General features: G+C 33.4%; 3 protein-coding genes across 3 annotated transcripts; 2 read left to right on the forward strand and 1 right to left on the reverse strand.

Moving 5' to 3' along the window:
* Positions 1-1,088: 1,088 nt before the first annotated feature.
* On the forward strand, positions 1,089-3,266 carry LOC149733360 (beta-1,3-N-acetylglucosaminyltransferase radical fringe-like). The gene has a single exon (XM_089880980.1). The coding sequence runs from the start codon at positions 2,005-2,007 to the stop codon at positions 2,974-2,976; it is 972 nt and encodes a 323-aa protein (XP_089737106.1). The 5' UTR covers positions 1,089-2,004; the 3' UTR covers positions 2,977-3,266.
* LOC149733361 (prolyl 4-hydroxylase subunit alpha-1-like) lies at positions 2,895-12,595 on the reverse strand. Its single transcript, XM_089880977.1, has 12 exons — positions 12,329-12,595; positions 11,947-12,098; positions 11,542-11,685; positions 10,056-10,237; positions 9,913-9,986; positions 6,929-7,037; positions 6,676-6,852; positions 5,819-5,980; positions 4,206-4,259; positions 3,746-3,949; positions 3,502-3,667; positions 2,895-3,095 (listed from the first exon to the last, which is right to left on the reverse strand). Exons 1-12 carry the CDS (start codon positions 12,508-12,510, stop codon positions 3,010-3,012), a joined length of 1,692 nt encoding a protein of 563 aa, XP_089737103.1. The 5' UTR covers positions 12,511-12,595; the 3' UTR covers positions 2,895-3,009.
* A 149-nt stretch (positions 12,596-12,744) lies between these two features.
* Positions 12,745-19,591, forward strand: LOC149733362 (prolyl 4-hydroxylase subunit alpha-1-like). Its single transcript, XM_089880978.1, has 12 exons — positions 12,745-13,525; positions 13,885-14,036; positions 15,149-15,292; positions 15,381-15,565; positions 15,786-15,871; positions 16,383-16,485; positions 17,189-17,368; positions 17,506-17,676; positions 17,764-17,817; positions 18,561-18,626; positions 18,792-18,957; positions 19,417-19,591. The coding sequence occupies exons 1-12, from the start codon at positions 13,347-13,349 to the stop codon at positions 19,512-19,514; spliced, it is 1,584 nt and encodes a 527-aa protein (XP_089737104.1). The 5' UTR covers positions 12,745-13,346; the 3' UTR covers positions 19,515-19,591.
* Positions 19,592-23,698: the final 4,107 nt, after the last annotated feature.

The following is a 23,698-nucleotide window of genomic DNA, read 5'->3' on the forward strand; positions in this document are numbered from 1 at the left end:
TGTCTCATAAAACTAGTTTTAGTTTTGTAAAAAAAACACTGAAATATAAGCATGAAGAAAATAGGCAGGGGTCAATATGACTTTTATTTGAGATAAAAACAACAAAAAAATTTTGGTTTAACGTTATATATATGAAGTTTACATGGCAAAGAAACTAGTACAGCCTGTTAAACTCGGTAGGTTAACTACAAGTTGCAGAATACTGCTAATGTAAATATATTCCCATCTTCCCCACGTTGTAGTTTTGTATGTTTTCATTGCCAAACTTAAAAAGATTTGCTTTTAATTTAGCAATTTATACATCAGGGGTTATTCAACTATAAGATACTGATATAATAAAAAGATAATATTTTGAAAATATATTCGAAATTTGGTCATTTGCACTTGGTCATAATTTATGAGAAGTGGCTAGTGCCAAAAACAGAGTAGTAATACCCAATTTGAAGCAAAAATAAAAACTTTATCAACAGTTATTATCCATTTTCTGTTATTACAAGTTCATATACATTTGTAGGATACAATATTTATCCATAGAAGTTCGAACATTGATCTTTGTCGTTCAAACAATACCAATTGTCCGGCGCTGTGGCGTGGTGGTTAGCGCGCCTGCCTCTAACCCAGAGGTAATGGGTTCAAGGCTTGTCGCTGCTACCTTTGTGGGCGTATGTGTCCTTGGGCAAGACACTTAACGTCAATTGCTCCAACCCAGTGGTCACTAATGGGTTGTCCAAATTATCAGCCATACACAAAAAAATGAAAAAATCCCAAAAAAATATTTACCCACAAAGTAACATACACCCGTGTTATAACGACTGTCGTTTTCCGGCCACGCGAGGATAAAGTAAATTACATTCATTCATTCAATTGTACGTTTATTCCTATTTATAAATAAACTTAATAATCAAAATTAACAATGATTTTAAACTGTCCCATCTTATCCTGTGTGTTTTCAAATTTGTAAAATGTCACTTGTTGTGCGGATCGCTAAATAACTCCTCTTGTGTTTTATTATATTTTATTAAATTGTTGTCAATTAATAAAGGAATGGTAGTACTAACTCGTGGTATTACCCAAAAACTGTCATCTATTTTTATTTTGGAAATATTTGGCAATATGTGCTTAAGTGTCCTATCTTCCCCCATTGTACTATATATGTTTTCCTTCAAGGGCATCGCCTGCTATAAAAGATTAACAGTGCCATATATACAAAATATATTCTTTTTATTATATAGTAGTGTGGCAAAAGACAGGACGCTTAAGCACATACAGCAAAATATTTCCAAACTCAAAATATATTGCCGTTTTGGTGTGATATACACGATGATGAAACATTTTCGCACACCAGGTATAATTATATAAATTTGAAAACAAGCGCTTAGATACCACGAAATAATATTAAACGCTTTGAAAATTAAGTCTACAATTCTTTTCTTGTCTCACTGCTATAGCTTTTACCATGTTACCTAGTATACTATTTTATGAAAATTGGTAGTGGTGGAACAAAATGGGTATTGTTTGTGTTTTAATTTAGTTTTCGAAATGTTGTCAATTAATAAAAGTATGATAGTACTAATTAGTGGTGTCACCCCAAAATCGCCATATGTTTTAGGTTAATTGGTCAGTTTGTGCCTAATGGTCCGGTCTTACCCCATTCTATATATTACAAAGATTTCTTTGCTATACTGCATCCATAAAATACATTTTGTTAACAAATCTGTATACAAGTGACGATAACTTAAAATACTGTACCGTTTTAAACAAATTGTAGTTGTAGCTCTGTGTAAAGTTTTAACTGTACTACAATTATAAAATTTGTCTTAACTTCCCTTTTAACACAGACTTGTAAAAAAGCAGAGAAATGAAGATTGATTATTATACACACTTGAGTTTATTTATTATCACGATATTGTTATTGACTTATGAATTTCTTTTAAAATATTGTTAAACATACACAGATGAATTAAAAGATGTAGGTTGTGAACAATTTGAGTAATTTGTTCCGAGATGCAAAACCAACATACTTTCTTTGGTTTTGTTATCTTTATGTTAGTTTTAACAATAATTTATTATAGTCACTTAGAACAGCATGTTGAACATGTCGGAACAAAATTGTTCTATCCGCATCCATACGTCTCCCGGCATATAAGAGGTAACCGATCATATGCCTTGCGTTTAGAGGACATTTTCATAACTGTGAAGACAAGCAAGCTATTCCACACAACTCGTCTCACTTTTATCATAAATACTTGGTTTAACCAGGCAAAGGATCAAATATTCTTTGTTACTGACGATGATGACATAGACTTGCATTTAAAGACCAACGGCCATGTTGTTAACAGTCACTGCGGAAATACTCACGAATTACAGGATCTGAGTTGTAAAACGGGTAAAGAATATGATCTATTTATGACGACAAACAAAAAGTGGTGGTGTCATTTTGATGATGATAATTACGTTAATATTAACGCATTAGTAAAATTTTTGGGTACATTCAATTGGCAAGAAGATTTTTATATTGGACGACGAAGTGTAACTCGAAAGTTTGGTGGAGTGTTTCACAAAAAATATGTCAAATTTATTTTTGCCACTGGAGGCGCTGGAGTATGTATTTCCTCTGCTCTTGCGAAAAAGATGTCGCCTTGGTGTAAAAACGGGGAGTTTTTAAAAACGTCAAAACACTTAAAGCATAACGATGATTGTACACTAGGATTCATTATCACGAATTTATTAAAAGTTGACCTGACTTTAACCAAGTTGTTTCATTCTCACCTGGAAACACTGGACACATTAAATCCAGCATCGTTTTCAACCCAAGTGACATTGGCTCATGGAGCTCCTGACAACGTCATAATTATTAACAATAACACGACAAACACTACTGTTTTTAACACTGATTTAGATCCATCACGATTTTATTCTTTACACTGTCTTATTTTTCCAGGATTACCCATGTGCAAAATAAGCAGCGAAAACTAGGCACACCACAAATCATTTATTATTAGAATTTGTTCAAAACATTCTGTTTTCTGCATTTTGAAAAAGACCACACTTTCGTACAAATTCGTGTCCCAATTCTCTAAACCACTTGTTACAAGCTGCAACAAAAGATGTAATGTTAATATTTTTTATAACGTCCCATGCTAACCAAACCCAATTGCATATAGGGTGGGAGAAGGCGGGACTTCATTTCAAAATCTATTTGACAGTATTCTTACGGTTCAACAAAGTGCGCGGTAAAGAATACAACACTTTTTAATGAAACAATACCGTTTTCGAATTATATTCTGCTTGGCAAAGAAATCAGCACATGCTGTTACTTTCGGTAGATAGACTACTAGTTGCAGGATGCCATTAATATAAAAAATGTTGTCAATTAATAAAGGTATGATAGTACCAATTCGTGGTATCACCCCAACACCGTCAAATATTTTGAGTTCAAATATTTTTTTTTACCACTCCACTGTACCAATTAAATTCATGTTCATAATTATGATTATTTACCCCATTTGTTTCCAATCAGAACTGGGCAGGCAGCATGTAAAGTGCGTTTGTCAAGTGCACCAGAAGGATACAAGTTGTACCAAAATACCGCGCTTCCTTTAATGGGCTCAGCTACAATATTTGGATAAAAGAAAGCTGTGCTTCCGCCCTTTTGAACCTCGCTTAGCTGTAAAATATTTTTCACTCAACCAAACATGTAAGTTTGATTCATCGCATTGTCTTTATAAATAATATTTAGACTTACATATACCAATGCAGTTGCGATACGTTGACCAGTATTCCCATATTCATAATTTTCGTTTCGGTCATCGGGCTGTTGGGTGGTCCCCACTGTTTTATTGTCCGCTGACCCTATAATACTTTTATCATCTAATAAATCATCTTCAGTTATGTTTGAAAGTACGGTCTGTCGATTGGACAAAGACTTTACATAGTCTTCCTCTTCTCTCTATATAAAATAAAACCTATAGATAAAATGATTGACACAAAACCGTCTCCAAATTATCCAAGTCAAGTCAAGGTATCCTGCCACAAGCGAGCGCATTAATAACACACCTTAATTACGTTGAACACTTTTGGTTGCTTAAGGTAAAATACAAACACACCAAAGGTCCAACAATTCAAAACTTTAGTGAAAAGTTAAACTTTAAAGCTTGTAGTAATTTGAAACACATATACATGATTATATAAAAATATACACCCACAGTCATGGCGTCGAAATGTGCAATGTAATGACCTGCCATCCCGTAATTTGCAACCTGAAAAATAAATTTGTCCATTTAAAACGGCATGATTTTACATATTTAGTTACGAATAGAGAAGCAAACTAAATATAGGTTTAAAAACTCATCCTCGGACGCGTTGTATTACGAACGGTCTGCACTGTACAAAAGTAATTACTCATTTACTCAAATAGTCTCAAAACCTTATCACTTAAAAATCGTTCCGTTGGTTCAGATTATGTTTTACATTCAACGATATGAACAACATAAATAAAAAAATGAAAAAATACTGCCGAATGTTCATTGCTAAGCACCTTTGTCTGAAATATCTGGCATTTTAGAGTACAAAAGGGGGTAAGATGGTACACTTAAACGTATATTGCCCAATATTTCAAAAACAAAAATAAATGACGTTTTATGGGTGATGTCATGAATTTGTACTATGTTATATAGTACAGTGGGGGAAATGGGACAGTTTGTGTGATAAAACGAATTAGTACTACCATTCTTTTTTTAATTCGAAAAAATATTATAGCGCACAAGCGAAAGATTCACACAACAGGTTCAATTTTACAAATTCAAAAATACAGAATAGGTATTTTACGAACATTATTTGAAAAATAATGTAGCCTACAAATGTATATGAACGTGTAATAACAGAAAATCGATAACAACTATTAATAAAGTTTACATTTTTGCTTCAAATTTAGCATTGCTACACTGTTTTCGCACAAGCCACTTCTTATAAATTATCTCTAAGTGCAAATGACTGAATTATCTCTAAGTGCAAATGATTGATTATATTTTCCTTATATTATCGTATTAATATATCAGTATATTATATTTAAATAACCCTGAGGTATAAATTAAATTAAAAGTAAACTTTTTAAAGTTTGGCAATAAAAAAATCTACAAAACTATAATGCGGGGAAAGATGGGACACTAAATTGAAATCATTTTACATTAACAGTGTTCTGCACCTTATAGTTAACCTACCGAAATTTTCCCGCTGTGCTAGTTTCTTTCCCATGTAAACTTTACTTATATATAACTTTAAAATGATATTTTTGGTTGTTTTTATCCAAATTAAAGTCATATAGACCCCTGCCTACTTTCCTCATGTTTGTATATAAGTTTGTTTTCACAAAAAAAACAACAACTAAAACTAGTTTTATAAGACAAAGTTACACTGTACGAAGAGTTTTTTTTTATGACTTTATGAAACTAGTACTCGCTCAAACTAGCAAACTACAAAACTTCATCGATTTTACTATGATTTAGCGAGGCTTCAAAATTAACACCTTATTATTTCGCATTTTTTAAATTATTTTCCCGATTATCATTAAATGAAAGTCCGTAAAACAAAAATTAAAAAAGTCTCGTTTGATAAAGTGTCCCATCGTCCCCCACAATACCATACTTTTATTTTTCACAATACAAAAAATATTAAAACACACGAAGATATGTATATATATTACATGCACCGCTACTATAAAAATGGATCCCCGCAAAGGAAGGTCAAAAATAGGCACACCGGCTTAGTTAGACTCCTTTAAGAATAACCAAAACTTGTTTATACAATGAATGATATTTACCTGCAATAGTTCTGAGCTGCCAGTTAAACCAGTTACATCTGCCAATCTTTGCGACAGTCGCTTTACCGATGAGCTATCTTTATCATCAAGCCATGCCGTGTTGCTTATGCGATACTTGATTTTACCAAATCCATCCGAAGAAGCACCATTTGCCCTCAGTAACTGATAAAAAAGTAAAACTTGAATAAGAATATTGACAAAAACATTTACAGATTTTTTTGACCAGGCAGCACAAAATAAACGCCGATTCTGCATATAATATGATCGTGTTGTTACACACGCACACCTGGCATTGAACAAAATGCGTATACTGCTGAAATACAAAGTGAGCTTGAGGCAAAGTTAAAGAGTTTTGAAGAAGGTGTAGGGTTATATTCTTGGGCAGAGTAGATTTAATTTTTTTATATTCGTAATTTTGCGTGTGCGCAATTCTATTTATGAACAATACCAGGAGAACCTCACTGTTTATATATATAAGCTATATAGCACGGCCTACTAGCGATATCTCTAGTATAGGCCGTGGCTATAGCTGGTATTTACATATATTATCCAAGTTATCAGAAAACATTATTTTATAAAATTAAATTCATATTCTTTTGTAGAAACATTTAAAGGGGCATACTAACGAACACAAAAATTTGTATATACATGTTCAAATGGGATCTAAAGGTACCACCATATTTAAAAAAAAACTGCTTCCGAAAATTCGTGTGAAAGAGACTCGCTGGAGATTAAATCGGTGGCAATGCATGAAAGGCACGAGATTTTTCGTTGGTATTCCCTTTTAACATCACATTAATCGTATCGGAAATTTACGTTCTACAAACTTAGTTATTTTGTATACATACTAAATTTACCATTGGCCGTGCTAATTCTTTAATGGCTTCCATTTCACTTTCTAACGCAATGTCATAAAGTCTCACAATGTGTGGATAATTCCATAACTCTTCCAACTTTATTGGTTTTAAAACAAGTCTCGGGTGGCCATTGTTCGTATAGTAATAACATTTTAAAGTTCTTTCTACGTGCTTGGGCTAAAAAGATAATAAGTTAATGATTTTTTTATTTTCATACAGTTTACTTCCCTTAGAATAGATCATAGCAACTTACGACACTCCACTCTCCATTGCATATTCGTGCTTTATCAGTTAGCTCAGACATTTCTTCAATTGTAGTTATCATCTTTGCCTCATTATCTGATTGTTCCGTCGAAGTGCCACTTCAATATAAAGTAAAAGCACAGTTTTAATGAATACGCACGTTTTGATGAGGCAAGCTCGTGAGTGTTACTGCAATTGGGCCGTTATACGGAGCGTTATAAAAAGAAGATATAGTAGGGTGGGAAAAAATAGAACACTTGTCAGACGGGACCTTTTTAAAATTTCTTTTTACGGACATCCATTTAATGATAATCAGAAAAATAATGTTACAGAAATTTTCGACTGAGTCATCACAACTTTATAAAACCGCGCGTCAAAGCCTATTACTGTTTTTAACTATAGTACAATGGGGGAAGACGGGACACTTAAGCACATATTGCCAAATATTTCCAAAATCAAAATAGATGACGATTTTTGGGTATTACTACGAATTAGCACTATCATTCCTTTATTAATTGACACCAATTTATTAAAATATAATAAAACACACGGGGAGTTATTTAGCGATCCGCACAACACGTGAAATTTTACAAATTTGAAAACACAGAGGATAAGATGGGACAGTTTAAAATCATTGTTAATTTTGATTATTAAGTGTATTTATAAATAGGAATATACGTAAATAACACGAAATAATACTGTACGCTTTGAAAATTAGGTTTAAACATTCTTTTTCTTGCCCTACTGCTATAGTTTTTAACATGTTACCTATACATTATATTATTGCATAACAATTGGTATTGTTTGAACGACAATGGGTAAGGTTCGAACATCAATGGATAAATATTGTATCCTACAAAGGTATATGAACTTGTAATAACAGAAAATTAATAATAACTATTGATAAACTTTTTATTTTTGCTACAAATTGGGTATTACTACTCTGTTTTCGGCACAAGCCACTTCTCATAAATTATCACCAAGTGCAAATGACCAAATTTCAAGTATATTTTAAAAATATATTTATTTTTTTTATCAGTATCTTATAGTTGAAAACCTCCTGAGGTATAAATTACTAAATTAAAAGCAAACCTTTCAGAGTTTGGCAATGAAAACATACAAAACTCCAATGTGGGGGAAGATGGGACTCTAAATTGAAATATATTTACATTAGCAGTATTCTGCAACTTGTAGTTAACCTACCGAGTTTAACAGGTTGTGCTAGTTTCTTTGCGATGTAAACTTTATAAATATAACGTTAAACCGATATTTTTTGTTGTCTTTATCTCAAATTAAAGTCATATCGACCCCTGCCTATTTTCTTCATGCTTATACCTCAGTGTTTTTTACAAAAATAAAACTAGTTTTATGAGACAAACTCAAACTGTACGAAATATTCAAGGTTGTTTTATGAAGCTATGAAACTAGTTTAATCGTTCGCACACGCAAACTAAAAAGATCATTGACTTTACTATGATTTAGCGAGCATTAAAAATTAGCACCTTACTATTTCGCATTTTTTCTCTGTTTCTATTTTACGTATTTTTTTAATATTTAAAAACAGTAACCAGCTTTGACGGGCGTTTTATTAAGTGGTGATAATACTATCGAATAATTCTGTAACCTTATTTTCCTGATTTTCATTAAATGGGGGTCCGTAAAAGGAAAATTAAAAAAATAGTAAGTTGCTAATTTTTAATGCTCACTAAATTATAGTAAATCCGATAAAATGTTAGAATTTGCGAGTGTGAACGATTAAACTAATTTTAAGGATTCATAGCAAAAACTTGAATATTTCGTACAGTTTTTTTGTCCCTAAAACTAGTTTTAGTTTTGTAATAAAAACTGAGATGTAAACATAAGGAAAATTGGCAGGGGTCAATATGACTTTAATTTGGGATAAAAAATCAACAAAAAATATCGTAGTAAACTTATATAGTATAAGTAGGTGAAGATGGGACACTTAAGCACATATTAAATGTCCCATCTATAACATTCCAAAATACATGGCGATTTTAGGGTGATTCACAAATTAGTACTATCATTCCTTTATTAATTGACAACAATACGAAAAACTAGATTAAAACACACGAGGAGTTATTTATAACGATTCGCACAACAGGTGCAATTATTCGAACATCAATTGATAAATAATGTGCTATCCTACAAAAGTATATGAACTTGTAATAAAGAAATTTTGATAATAACCATTAATAAAGTTTACATTTTTGCTACAAACTGGCTATTCCTACACTTGGTAGGATAGGTTGTATAGCGGTTAACAAACTTTGGTTGTGATGATGTTGTACTTGTATTGTGACATAAACAAACCAAAATTAAAAACTTTCTTTGTTACTAAAATCCAAAACGCGTGTTTGGTGTAATGCCCCACACTACTATTTTTACCTGAAATATTATTTTCAACTAAACAAAACAAGAATAACCGTATTAAGTTATAGTAGGGTGTTAAATCACTTATTAATAAAAATTAACAATGATTTTAAACTGTCCCGTCTTACCGTGCGTGCTTTCAAATTGATAAATTACACCTGTTGTGCGACTCACTTTATAACTCCTGGTGTGTTTTATTAATTGTTTTGATTTGCAGTCAATAAAAATGCGCTTTCGTTTCAAACTATAATACGTGACTGTGAATTAGTTTATAATTCCACAATTTTTGAACTAAACCACCATAATAGGATTCGTGAATAAATATTTTTTGATATCAGTCGAAAACTAAATGCAAAAATAAGAATTGAGATATGTTCAAGTCTCACAAATAACAATAACAGCTGTTTGACGAAACAGGATTTGTCAGGACGCATACCGTACCAATATATCTGTTCTCAATAGATTCTAATTAAAAGACCCATAAAGAGTTATATCACCCTACTATATATTACTAGTGTATCGGTAGACATATATTAACACATATATTCATTGCTATATTATACGCGCAGTAGTTATTACATTTTTATAATTTATATATCATACCCTGCTGTGGAAGATTCTTGATTATTTGTGTCTTCTTCAAGAAAAGCATTTATGTGCATCGTCTGGTTTACTCCCTGATATGTTTTAAAACTTATTTTATGTTACAAAACAATACAGAGCACACTCCACGCCTACAACCGCACCTCTTTCTTGCATTCTTTCAAATAACTCCAAATGTTTTCCCTGGTAATTCCTTTTTGTTCAACGTACAACTCGAGCGATTTGTTCATCCATATTTCACACAGGTCAAATCGTCGAGTCGTGTATGCCGATTTCCCGATTCGAAAGCAATCTTTCGAGTTTAATAACGACGGTGACGTCACATCTTAATTGAATTAAATATTAGTGATCAGTGTGCCATGTGTAGAAAACAATGAATGAGTAAATGTAACGGATTTAACCCCATTTTCTGTAATGTGTGGCTAACAATTTAAACTTAGACCAACCTTTACCGTTAAATATCTTGCCCTAGGACACACACGCCCACAATGGCGGCGACATCGAGCCACTTGAGCTATAGGGCTAACCTCTATACCACAGAAATAAAAATATATGGAACGCTCATCTCCTATGTCGGTAAAGGAGAGAGCTGATACACTCTCTCTCTCTCTCTTTTGCGAGTCGTTACCGTTTACTATTGTAGTCTTATGGAATCCAGAGCGTTTTTGAACACGTTAGTGGTCATATAGATCCTTTTTCGTCGAACAGTTGTTCTTGGCTTTGTTGTTGTTGTTGTTGTTGTTGTTGCTGATAGGGCGATTATTTTCCGCACTTAGCCTAACTCCTAATTCTTGGTTACTTCAGATTTTTTTTTAATTGAGCCCAGTCGACCGTTGTAAAAGGATTAACTAATATAGCAGGGTGGGGTAGATGGGACACCTTTTCATTTTGTCTTCTCTTTTCATTTGGTAGTAAACAAAGAACATTTAATGAATTATAAAACCGTATCTTCACGACTTCCACAGACCGTTGTTAATTGTTTAAAACACGATCAGGCTATTTGGATAATATGTGTTACAGGTGTCCCATCTTCCCCGACTCTATTATCTTATGCTAATTAATTTAAAACGTGTTCATTCATTAGATCTGTGATCTCTTGTATGCAGTTTTTCTTCGTTTTTGACCTTGTTTTAATTTATGTGGATAACAACTTTTTCCAAATATATATATATATATACATATTACTAAAAAATGTTTGTTTGAACGTTTTAAAATAAATGCATTAAATAATTAAATTTCCTAAACAAGCGTTAAGCTGCAAGCGTTAACTTACCATAAAGAACTAAACTGGCCTAATAAACTTGTATAGTTGGTGTAGTTTTTAAAATAAAAAGCTAAAACCTCCTAAAACTACTATGCGCCTATCTTTTACAATGGAGACCAAGCGAAATGGGGCCGGAGTTGGCGGTCACGTGAATAGAAAATCACGGTTTTGGGCTGCTGCACGTTCTACTCTTGTTTATTTCTGTGGTCTATACCAACTTTGGGGCTAACAACTTGGCTACGCTGGTAGTTTTCACATCCACATAAAACACTTATTTTAAAATTTAAACTTAATGTATATTAGTGGAAGGATGGATCAGAATAAAATAGGTTAATACATGATCATAACTCGAAAATAAACAATACCTTTTACATTTCCATTAGTCAAATCGTCTATGTTTAGGCTGTAGTAACTTTGCAACCGAGCAATAGCTTCGGCTGCACCGATCATGTCGTCTTCATTAGGCAACATTTTTATTGCATCATGATACTGAGCTCTAGTTTCTTTTCCTAAGCAATAACAGCGATAAGTTAAACTAAACAGTTTTGTTTAACTAAGATTGATTATGTATGTAGCAAGCGAAGTAGCAAGCCATTGTACAATACATTCTCTGGCTTATACTGTACTAGTTTTAAATTATACGGTACTAGATTAATGAGGAAGTTTTATCTCATGTATAAAGTACCTGCGTGCACTCACCAGCACGGTACAATAGACCTCTATTGATCCCATTTAAAATACATGACGTCTGCTATCTCCTTCGCACTAACCTTTGCGACTGTAACCGTCCAGCAGTTCCCCGACCCGTGACCATTTTAATGCGAAACGTTTAATCAAGGCGTATTGATTGATGGGATGACCAATATAAACCTCCGGATCGCTCACCGCAGGGATTACGTCTTTGCGCATTATATCCTTAAACCTTGAAAATTTCAGATAAAAAATCTTTTTAAACCTACGTACATACATACATACTTTAAATAACACAAACGTGCGTGAAATAAAGAAAAATATGATAGGTGTGAGCAATAATAAGCTTGAAATACACAACCAGCAGCAACAACGTTTAGGCCAATTAGTATACAACTGGTTTACATATCTTTAAGTACGTAAGGTAATTAGTTATAACTATTATCAATTTAAAAACTTTACGTTTTTATTTTGTCCAAAGACATCTGCATTCCTTCAATATAACCCTCCAGAGTCGATAAGAAATTATTTTCCACATCAATAAGATTCTGCATTCCAGCGGTTGTAGAAAACCAATCATTCTTATCAGCAGATGCAATTATAGCAAAGTTTAACAAAACGAGGAAATGAACGAACCGACTCATGCTGGAAACCTTTTCTGTTATGCGTCTTTTGTTTTACAACTTATGGTCGGACACATACTGGATGAGCAGACAAGAAACCCTTTGCAGGAAACAATTGATCTGTACGGCTGCTTGAACTGTTAATTTCCGCTATCCGCATTCTGTCTCATTTGGTAAGAGCATTATTGCTTCTCGTAGTACATCGGCCGTGTTGCCTGTATGTAAGGAGTAGTAGAATACGCTGTTGCTGTAAACGACAGAAATTAAGGTTTGTTGAACCCCTGTCAGGAAAGTTTTTATTCAGACAATTAAGTGATCTATATATTGCGTTTTAGTCTATAACGCAATCGACACCCATATGTTCTGTTTTAAAACAGTAAGGAATAGCTTATACATTGCGCGTCCGTAATGATAGAGTTTCAGGATAGGTTACCTGATGTATAATGTATCTTGCTTTTATTATCAAATATTATAATGCAAACAGTACAAAGCTGGAAATTTCACACGTGGCTATGGACTCCAATCATTTCATGGGAATTTCCTGTTGTGCTTCTGTACTAACTCACGTAGGCAACTTTTTCGTTATTTGTTTTCTTGGAAGTTTGACAGGCACCACATTGCCACTACAGTTCAACTATACGGTATATTTTATTCAAAATTTGCTCGGTGTCCACTGTCCAGTAATGCGACGCAGATGCGTAATGTAATTTGTAGAACATAAAGAATGACGAAATCGTTGAATATGTTCTTATTACAAGTAAACCCACGGATTTTACTACCTATAACTGTTCTTTTATATTTGCTTTAACCATAACGTATTAAACACAAGAATCTTTACGGTCCGTTAGCTTAAGGCCATGGCTTATAAAGTGTTGTACATGGCAATTGTTATCTGTACCGTTTGTTACGTTGGAAAAGCGGAATGGTTTTCTTCAATGGAGCAAATAACTGACCTGCTACGTCACGAGAATACGATGCTTCCTGCACTGCAGCGATTCGTCGATGCGAAAAGGAAACAACTCGCACAACTACAAGAGTTAGTTTATTTAACAATCTATAGAAAGATAATAATATAGTGGAGTGACTGGATGGGGAATGACGGGACAGCTCTCGCACATATAATATCTAAGTATCCTGATCGTGTTTTAAACAATTTATAACGGTCTAAGGGAGTCGTAGGGATAAGGTTTTATAACTCTTTAAATGTTTCTTTTTTACTACTGACTAGAAATGTCGTTCCTGCAAACAACAAAAAGTTCCATTTGCACTTTGCGTAACAATGGGTTGGTCTACTGCTGGGAGTTTCTGATAGGCTAGTGTAAGATAAATATATTGTAATAACTGTTCATGTTGAACCAAAGGTAAAATAAGCATGATAATATAATTATATTACAGCTTGGTAGATACCTTGCGTGATGTATCTGACAAGGTGTCAATAAATAAAGAAGAATATATATCACATCCGATCAACCAATATCATCTCATCAAAAGATTTGCGAATGATTGGACGCAGATTGCAGCTTTGCTGCAAACGTTTAACAAAACTAGTAAGTTTATTGAACACATTAGTGGTCATAGATCCTTTTTCGTCGAACAGTTGTTCTTGGCTTTGTTGTTATTGTTGTTGTTGTTGCTGATAGGGTGATTTTTTTCCGCACTTATCCTAATTCTCAATTCTAGCATTTTTCTTTAATCTCTTGATTGAAATCAAATCGTAATATATATTTATACTGTTTAGACTAAGTTTTCAGATTTAAAACCGCACGATAAGCGATTAATTAACGATTACTTTTCTCATGCACTTTACATAGCGGAAACACTGTCTGGAGTTTGGCGGGGAACGACGGCACATGTTATAAAAGATAAAAAATCCACACAACGATTCACGACTGAATCAAACTATTAGCATATAAGTGGGGACGCATTAAATGCACTACTCTTATACCGTATTATCATTAATCGTAATTGAAACATTATTTTTAATTCAACATTATATGATTAATATTAACTTCTAACATTACCTAATTACTGCGTGATTACGGTTTGTCAAAATTCATGAAAACAAACGTTTTAAAGCGACGACAACGTTAACTAGAGTAAGTTTACAATGAACACATGGTACAGGAGTTGTACAAAGCGTATTTACACATATTCTTTACCAATCACTCAATCCTCATACGTCATAAGTTTCATTAGTTATAATACATCTATAAATATATTCTGCCTACTGCTCCACAGTCACCAATGTCGACTAGAACCCGTTTTGTTGGTTACTTCAGATTTGTTTTTGATCGAGCCCAGTCGACCGTTGTAGTAAAAGGATTAACTAATATAGCAGGGTGGGGGTAGATGAGACACATTTTCATTTTGTTTTCACTTTTCATTTGGTAGTAAACAAAGAACATTCAATGAATTATAAAACCGTATCTTCACGACTTCCACAGACCGTTGTTAATTGTTTAAAACACGATCAGGCTATTTGGATAATATGTGTTAAAGGTGTCCCATCTTCCCCGACTCTACTATCTTATGCTAATTAGTTTAAAACGTGTTCATTCATTAGATCTGTGACTTCTTGTAAATATTATTAGTGCTATATATGGAGCTCATACTATATTGCGTTACGAAGGTAAACTTTTATATTTTACAATCGTTGCAGGTTTTAAATTTGTTCAAAAATTTAAAAAAGCGAAGACATTATTTCCAAAAGATGAAGATATGAAAGGAGGAACTGAGGGCATACTCAGAGTTCAAATCACATACAATCTCAATGCAAGTGATTTAGTTGAAGGAAATATTGCTGGTTAGTTTATTTAAACCTACTTTTGATTAAAAACAGATCAAGCCGCCTGCAAGTAATTCGATGCTCTTTTATTTCATCCTACAAACAGGTAAATATTCATTCCTAAATTTAAGCACTGACGATTGCTACCGGATTGGGAAGACCGCTTTACGTGGTGGTTTATTTGGTCGTTGTGTTGAATGGATCGAGTTAGCTTTACAAAGATTCGAGGAAGGAAAGTCTACTTTTACCAAAAGAAACGCCACAGAATACTTAGATATTTGTGAATTTGCTGTAAGTCTTTTAATATTGAAAGCTATGGAGTACACGCAGTACAGGTGGATTAAACAGTAAATGAATATGACTTGCTTTAACTCCGCGTGGAGGGTTGAAGCAACTGCCGTTCAGTGTCTTGCCAAAGTACACATACGCCAACAATCGTAGCAGATATAAGCCTTGAATATATTACCTCTGGGTTAGACCAGACAAACTGTAAATCAACCGTTTTACTTAGATTAGTAAAAATGAAACCAAGTACATCAACCACCTTGATGCTGATCCTGAAAACACAAGAATTTTAGGAAACCGAATTCGCTTCACGTATGTATGTTAACTTTCTATAAATGAACGATTTTAAATTATCAAGCTTCGCGTGGCGGGGGACAACTGTAACAGTGTATCTTTACTGTGCGTTATTACCTACATATTACGTTGGCTGTATACGAGTTATCACATTTTCTACTTTGTTAGTTATTGTTTGTTTTTTTTGCGTGTCTTTTATTTAGGACAACACAGTTTCTATAGATACCGACCGTCCGACCCAGTATTGGATGCAGCAGAACAATAAAATGGGAATTGTTGTTTAATATGGTGGGGAAAGATGACACCTTTTCATACTATTGCTCGTCCTATTTAGTAGTAAAAAGAACATTCAAGTAATTTTTTTTAAAAACAATCGGACGACTCTCATAAGCCGTGTTGTTTTTTAAATTAAAGCTTGACAAGGATATTTAAATAATGTACTAAAAGTGTCTTGTCTTCCCCTACCTACTACAGCATATGATTGTTCTGTAACTTGTTAACAAATTGATTAAGAACGCTTGACTTTTAGTCGACATGCTCGGGTACAGACGCAAGAGGTTGTGGATGATAAGTTTTACACTTTCTCTGTAGATGAAACTTTTTTCAAACTTTGTCGAGGTGAACAAACACTGGTAAGTTTATAGTGATTATACAACTATAAAAGTAAAACAATTTTGACAACACCCACTCAATTTTGTTACTACTTGTTTTCATTCTACAATAATTAAACCTATATCGCTCCTATGTAGTTCATTTTAAGCATTAAAATACATCATATCTAGTAAGATAGCATAAGTTGTGACTCTTCTTTAAATCTCCGTTTACAGGTACCCATTGAATGTGACAAAAAAATATACATTAAACTTCACTATAGGTGAAACATACATAAAAACAAGATGCTTATTTTGAATGTTCGCTAAATCATATTAAAGATATGTATATGAACTTGAGTCAGCGGCTAAATTAGGGATGAATTAGACACAAAACACCGATTAAAATTTTTATATATAACATTCCAAGACTAACTGTCCCTGTTTGTGCAGTCACGGGCATTTGAAGAAACGTTGTGAGAAGTTGTGTGTGTGAAATACAGTAGCAACATCAACTGTTGCAGAAAGATAAAGAAAGTTTAAACTTGATTTTCAATGCCTATAATATGTCAGTTCGTGTTATTTTCTTTATTAATAATAATTAATCAGGATTTTAAAATGTCCCATCTTGTACGAATTGCCAAGTACAAGTTCGTGGTATCACCCCAAAACTGCCACACATACTGATTTTTAAATGCACACTATGTCTGTTCTATCTTACCCCACCCTATACTATGCTCTCCAGACAAAAAAGAAACAACATAAGAAGCTTCGTTGTTATCTCTCTACTAACATGGGAAATCCCAAACTCCTTCTTCGTCCAGTAAAAGTTGAAGAATTATCAAAATCTCCAGATATAGTTCAATTTCACGACGTTTTGTCAGATACAGTAATTAACGAAATTAAAAAGTTGGCTAAACCGCAGGTGATTAAATTTAAAATTCCTGAGCTTTAGATTTCAGTTTGTGGTTATTCATAGCTTCTTCTTGAAAAACTAGAGTAAAATTTACTTAAGGTGTAAATTTAATATTACGATTTTAGAATATTTAAAATAACTTGCAGCTTTACCGTGCTATTCATGCTGGTAGTGATGACACAGATTTACAAAAAGCACCATACAGAATCACCAAACTGGCGTGGTTGCTTGACGACGATGGACCAGAAGTAGCGAAAATAACCGAAAGAATTTCGGACATCACAGGATTGACGTTAAACACATCTGAAGAAATACAGGTTTATTATTGACATACAGCAAAATAAGATCGTTTTATTAGAATTATCAGGGCTGTATTTGAAAAACGTAAACCATTAACGTTGCAGGTGGCCAACTACGGCGTTGGAGGAGAGTACCCTCCACACTTTGACATACCCACGGTATGTATGATGTTATATAAAGCTTATTTTGCTTCCTTTCATATTATTATAAAATTCGGCCATAATAATTTATATTTACCGACTTCTCAGTTCCTATTTCCTATATTTTAATCAGTGACGACATCGGAGCTTTTCTATTTAGAAAGAACGGCTTTTTACCACAGAACTAAAAAAGAATAGAACGCGCATCTCCAATGTCGGCAAAAGAGAGAGCTGATACACTCTCTCTCTTTCGCGGGTCGTTCCCGTTTACTATTTAAGTCAATGGAATCAAGGGCATTTTATGTAGTTTTTCTTCGTGTTTTGACTTAATTTCAAGTCATAGTGTAAAACAATTATTTTCTAATATATATACATTTCTAACAACACGTTTTTTTGAGGGTTTTTAATTAAATTTATTTAATATTTAAATTTCCTAAACAAGTGGTAAACTGTAAGCGTTAACCTACCAAACAACTAAACTGGCCTAATAAACTTGAATAGTTGGTGTAGTTTTTAAAATAAACAGCTAAAACCTCCTAAAACTACTATACGCCTATATTTTACAATGGAGACCAAGCGATATGGGGACGGAGTTGGCGGTCACGTGAATAGAAAAAAGAATATATCACGGTTTTGGGCAGTTGTGCGTTCTACTCTTTTTTATTTTTGTGCTTTTTAACGATATTAAAATGAAAAATATTAAAAACGAAACAGTTTTTTGGTAAATTAAATATTAAGTCTATTTGTTTCTCTTGTTTCAGACCGATGAAGAACGTGATGATCTCGAATCACAAGATGGCGAGAGGATCGCTACGTTTCTTATTTACGTATGTACATACAATATATATCTGTATAGTCTTAGCGTTGCAATGGAGAAGAGCGTGAAATAAATTAACACTGTTAATGTATAGCAAACTAATTTGTGATAACTTGTGAAGTTATTTTTTTTTAATTATCTTTTTATTATAAAACAACACATTTCTTACTTCTAGTTAAGTGACGTCGAAGTGGGAGGTCGAACTGCCTTTGTGAATGCAGGGGTTTCGGCCAAACCGATCAAAGGAAGCGCTGTGTTCTGGTACAACGTGTTTCCTTCTGGTGAGCCTGACCTACGAACTTACCATGGAGCTTGTCCAGTGGCCTTTGGGAACAAATGGGGTAAGCAAAATCTTTTTTTGCTTTATTGCTGTAGATCACAATTTGTATCAAATTATCGATTTATGCCTAAAAGATGCTAGAACTGATTTAGCGTTTAGTTCGACAAAACTGACGATACCAAATTATAGCTTTGGCGTCAATCCAAAGGCGACATTGTTAACTAACTGCGGTGTATAATTTATCCATACAACATCCACAAATCCTTGTACCTATAAAAACCTCTGTAGCCCATTCTTTTTTTCTATTAGTTGGGGTGCCAGAATTAGTGTTCGTGTATACAAAATAATATAGTAGGGAGAGTAAGACACTTAATCACATATTGTACAATATTTTAATAATCAAAATATCCTATAAAGATTTTGGGGTGATGTAATACACGAAAATAACCCGAAATGTTTTTTGACAATCAAGTTTAAACATATGTTCATGACCCACTGCTATAAGTTTTAACATTTTCAGCCGGCAACAAGTGGATTCGGGAAGCTGGTGAAATGTTTCGTAGAAAATGTGAATTGGACAGATATGCAGACAGTAAAATATGTTACAACAAAATATAATTACATGATGTGTGCCAAGTGGTAAAGTTCGTAATAATCACGAAATAATGTTCGTAATAAAGACAAATTGCGGTGTTTGACGTTTCCTAATCAATTTAGATACTTAACGTGCGGTTAGTTTACCGAAATCGTGCTGACTTTGATACTTCAAATTAGGTATTGTATTGCCAAATCATATAGGCATTTGCCCTGTGAGCAACGCAGGATAATATTATTATAGGCTTCAGTCGTAAAGCAAATCTTTTGTTGCATTGTTTTTGATCAAGTAGGCATCTGTATGGGTCAATTAATCGGTAGGTCGCGTGACTACCAAATGTCTTTTTAAGACATAAACTTCTTTCTGAAAGGGTGGCCTAACGTGATATGTGATTGTACAACGTTACTTCTTTTGTTGTTTCATCAGGGCCCAATCTTTGGGTCAATCCTCATTAAAACCAATCCCCTTTTGTACGGGTTGTGTCTTTAGGCCCCATTTTGTTTTTATTAAAAGTTTAACTTAATTAAAATAAATGGCTCGTTTGTCCGCTAGGTGTAGCGACCACGCCTAATGACTTCCAACTAAATGTAAATATGTTTTAAATTGTATAAGCGTATTTTAACAACTGGGGTTTTGTCGCCATATCATAGTATACTGAAGTGTATACTATGGTCATATCCTGTCTTTTCGTTTAAAATATTTCTAAATCTTTACTACCGTAACGCGCGAGTGTGAACGATTAAATTAGTTTCATAGCTTTTTTTAAAAAAATGAACATTTCGTACAGTTTTGTTTTAATTTTGTGAAAAAAACCCTGCGATGAGGAAAACGATAAGGAAAATAGGCAGGGGTCAATATGACTTTAATTTGAGATAAAAACACCCAAAAAAGTGTCGTTTTAAAGTTATATATATGAAGTTTACATGGCAAAAAAACTAGCACAGTCAGTTAAATTCGGTACGTTGCAGAAAACTGTTAAAGTAAATATACTTTAACTTGGTGTCCCATCTTTCCCCACATTGTAGTTTTGTAAGTTTTTATTGCCTGTCCCATCTTCCCCCACCCAACACAAGTATATACAATTATAGGGTAAGTTATTTATTAATTGATGTTCGAAAAATGCCCCTTGGTGTTCAAATAATGCTAATTGTCATATAATAATATAACGTAGGCAACATGTTAAAATCTATAGCAGTAGGCCTAGAATAGACAAGAAAAAATATGTTTAAATTTGATTTTCAAAGCGTACAGTATTATTTCGTGTTTTTTTACGTTTTGTCCTAATATTAAATACACTTATTAATCAAAATTAACAATGATTTTAAAGTGTCCTATCTTACCCTGTGTGTTTCCAAATTTGTAAAACGTTACCTGTTGTGCGGATCGCTAAATAACTTCTTGTGTGATTTAATATAGTACAATGGGGGAATATGGGACACTTAAACACATATTGCCAAATATTTCCAAAATCAAAAAAGATTGCAGTTTTGGGGTAATAATACGAACTACTATCATTCCTTTATTAATTGACAACAATTCAAAAAATATATAATAAAACACACGAGGAGTTATTTAACAATTCCTTCAACAGGTGAAATTTTACAAAATGGGACAATTTAAAATCATAGTTAATTTTGACTATTAAGTGTATTTATTATTAAGGAATACGCGTAAATAACACGAAATAATACTGTACGCTTTGGAAATCAGGTTTAAACATTCCTTTTCTTGCCCTACTGCTATAGTTTTTAACATAATACCTATTATATTAACTGCATATCAATTGGTATTGTTTGAACGACGATGGGTAATAACAGAAAATTGATAATAACTATTGATTAAGTTTACATTTTTGTCACAAATTTGGTATTGCTACACTGTTTTCGTACAAGCTACTTCTCATAAATTATCTCCAACTGCAAATGCCTGAATTTCGAATATATTTTCAAAATATATAACTTTTTATTATGTCAGTATCTTATAGTTGAATAACCCCTCAATGTTTAAATTATCAAATTAAAGGCAAACCTTTAAAAGTTTTTAACATACAAAACTACAATGTGGGGGAAGATGGGACACTAAACTAAAATATATTTACATTAGTAGCATTCCGCAATTTGTAGTTAACCTATATCGAATTTAACCGGCTGTGCTAGTTTCTTTGCCATGTAAACTTTATACTTATAACTTTCCGTTTTATTTCAAATTAAAATCATATTTACCCCCACTATATTTATCACAAGTCTAGTACTTTAGCATATATTTTATTAAACAAATTTTCGGGGGGAACGGAAGTCCGTTTTTATAATTGATATTTAATAGGGTGAAGAGATGAGACACCTTTTCATTCCATTTGCTTGTCGCATTTGGTAGTAAACAAAGAACATTAAAATAATATAAAATTGTATCCTCACGACCCCCGTACACCGTTGTTAATTGTTTGAAAAACAATCAGAATATTTAAACATTATGTGCTTAAGGCTTAAGCTAAAGTGTATAATCTTCACCTATCTTACTATATCGAGATGATCCTTATACTGAACTAAAAAAACGTTGTCAAGTTATCGTAACTCAAATATTTGCAACAGTGACGTAACGAGTACTTTTCTTTTCGTAATAGCTTAAAAATAGCGAAAGATCTTTAATGAAATTTATTTTAAGAATTCAGTTCAGGGTGAACTATGTGTTTACCTATTTGGGTTTTATGTAAGGCCGTAAGAACAGGGTGCTAAATGGGAACCCATAAAAAGATTAAAATTGAGCCACTTTTGCCCCACTTTATATGACCTATTGTACCGAGCATGATCCACCAAGCCCCCATGTTAAATATTTCAGCAGAAACAAAACAAGAGGTTTACGGTTCACCCTTTGCTGCTCGGAGTAACGTAATTAGGAAGCCCCTTAACCTGATAATTAACCGGATAGTAAGATTATGGTGTAAGCAAGAAACGAAGCGTAACCTAGAAAACCACAACTTAGAAGCGCTTGCTGCGTTCCAAACAATAAAACGGCTTATTAATTAAACAAATTCGAATACCTCATATGCTTATCTTATCTTGTCTGTAATAGGAAGTAAAAACACATTACGTAAATGCAATTAAAACTTACCGCAGGAATATTTAGTATCACTGGATATTAAGTACAGAGAATGTCTTTTAAAAACTGGTAAACTCGATCAAAAATGCTTAATGCGTTATGGCCTACGCTTCTAAAACTATTATCAGATAAAGCCAAAATTTAAAGAATGGATTACCCAACCAACATTTACGTAAGCTCGACTTACCACCACCAAAAAAGAAATTGTGATATGGCGCATGCAGCAACCCGCATGCGTTTACTAAAGACGTCGTTGTTTTATATACCAAGAAAACAAAAAATATACAATGATTGTCGTTTAAAATCTTTTTATAAATGTTGCAGCAGTTTATCCGACGCTCTTTATAATTGTGTGTTTAAAAAACACACTTTTTCAACTTACCGCTGAGCTTTTAATGCGCAAACAATGCGTTGATTTAGAAAAACTGAATACAAAATGCAGCATGCATGGTGAAGTACAAGACTATACGCTGTTAATTGTGCGGTCGGGTGTGTCTGTTAGTTCGCTTGACACTTTGTATAAGTCTTTCTTGTTGCATACGTGGGTAAGTGAATATTACATCAGCAACGTGGTGTTAAGTGTCATCTCAGATAACGCGACACTTACTGAATTTCAGTGATCGTGCTTTCAAAGCAAGCCGCTTGATTTATTTGCTGTTATATATTCAAACGATTGCACAGTCATACACTTCTATATACCACAGCAATGAATGGGACATTTTCTTTGCACAGGTGGCGACGCGGTGACATGACAACCGGTTCAATATGAGTATAGTACACTGAAAATTATAGCAACTCTTAGGAGCAAATAGTTAGTTGTCTTATACGAAGTTTGTATTGTTTTAAACCATGAGGTGTAATAATTATACATATCTCAGGGCGAGTATAAGCTACTATGCTTACCATGTAATGTTGTACAACGCAAAGGTCAGTAAAACAATGACGTCAGCTTCTGCGTGTACGTAAATAACTATAATGAAGAATGTATTACCTTTCCTGCTCAAATAAATTGGTTAACAATACAACGTTTAATATATAATATAAGATAACGATACCTTGGATCGTTTCTATTTAGTTATTAATGAAATAGATCATGTTCAATATAAACTGC

This window comes from Ciona robusta, chromosome 7 (assembly GCF_009617815.1).
Source record: "Ciona robusta chromosome 7, ASM961781v2".
Classification (NCBI taxonomy): domain Eukaryota; kingdom Metazoa; phylum Chordata; class Ascidiacea; order Phlebobranchia; family Cionidae; genus Ciona; species Ciona robusta.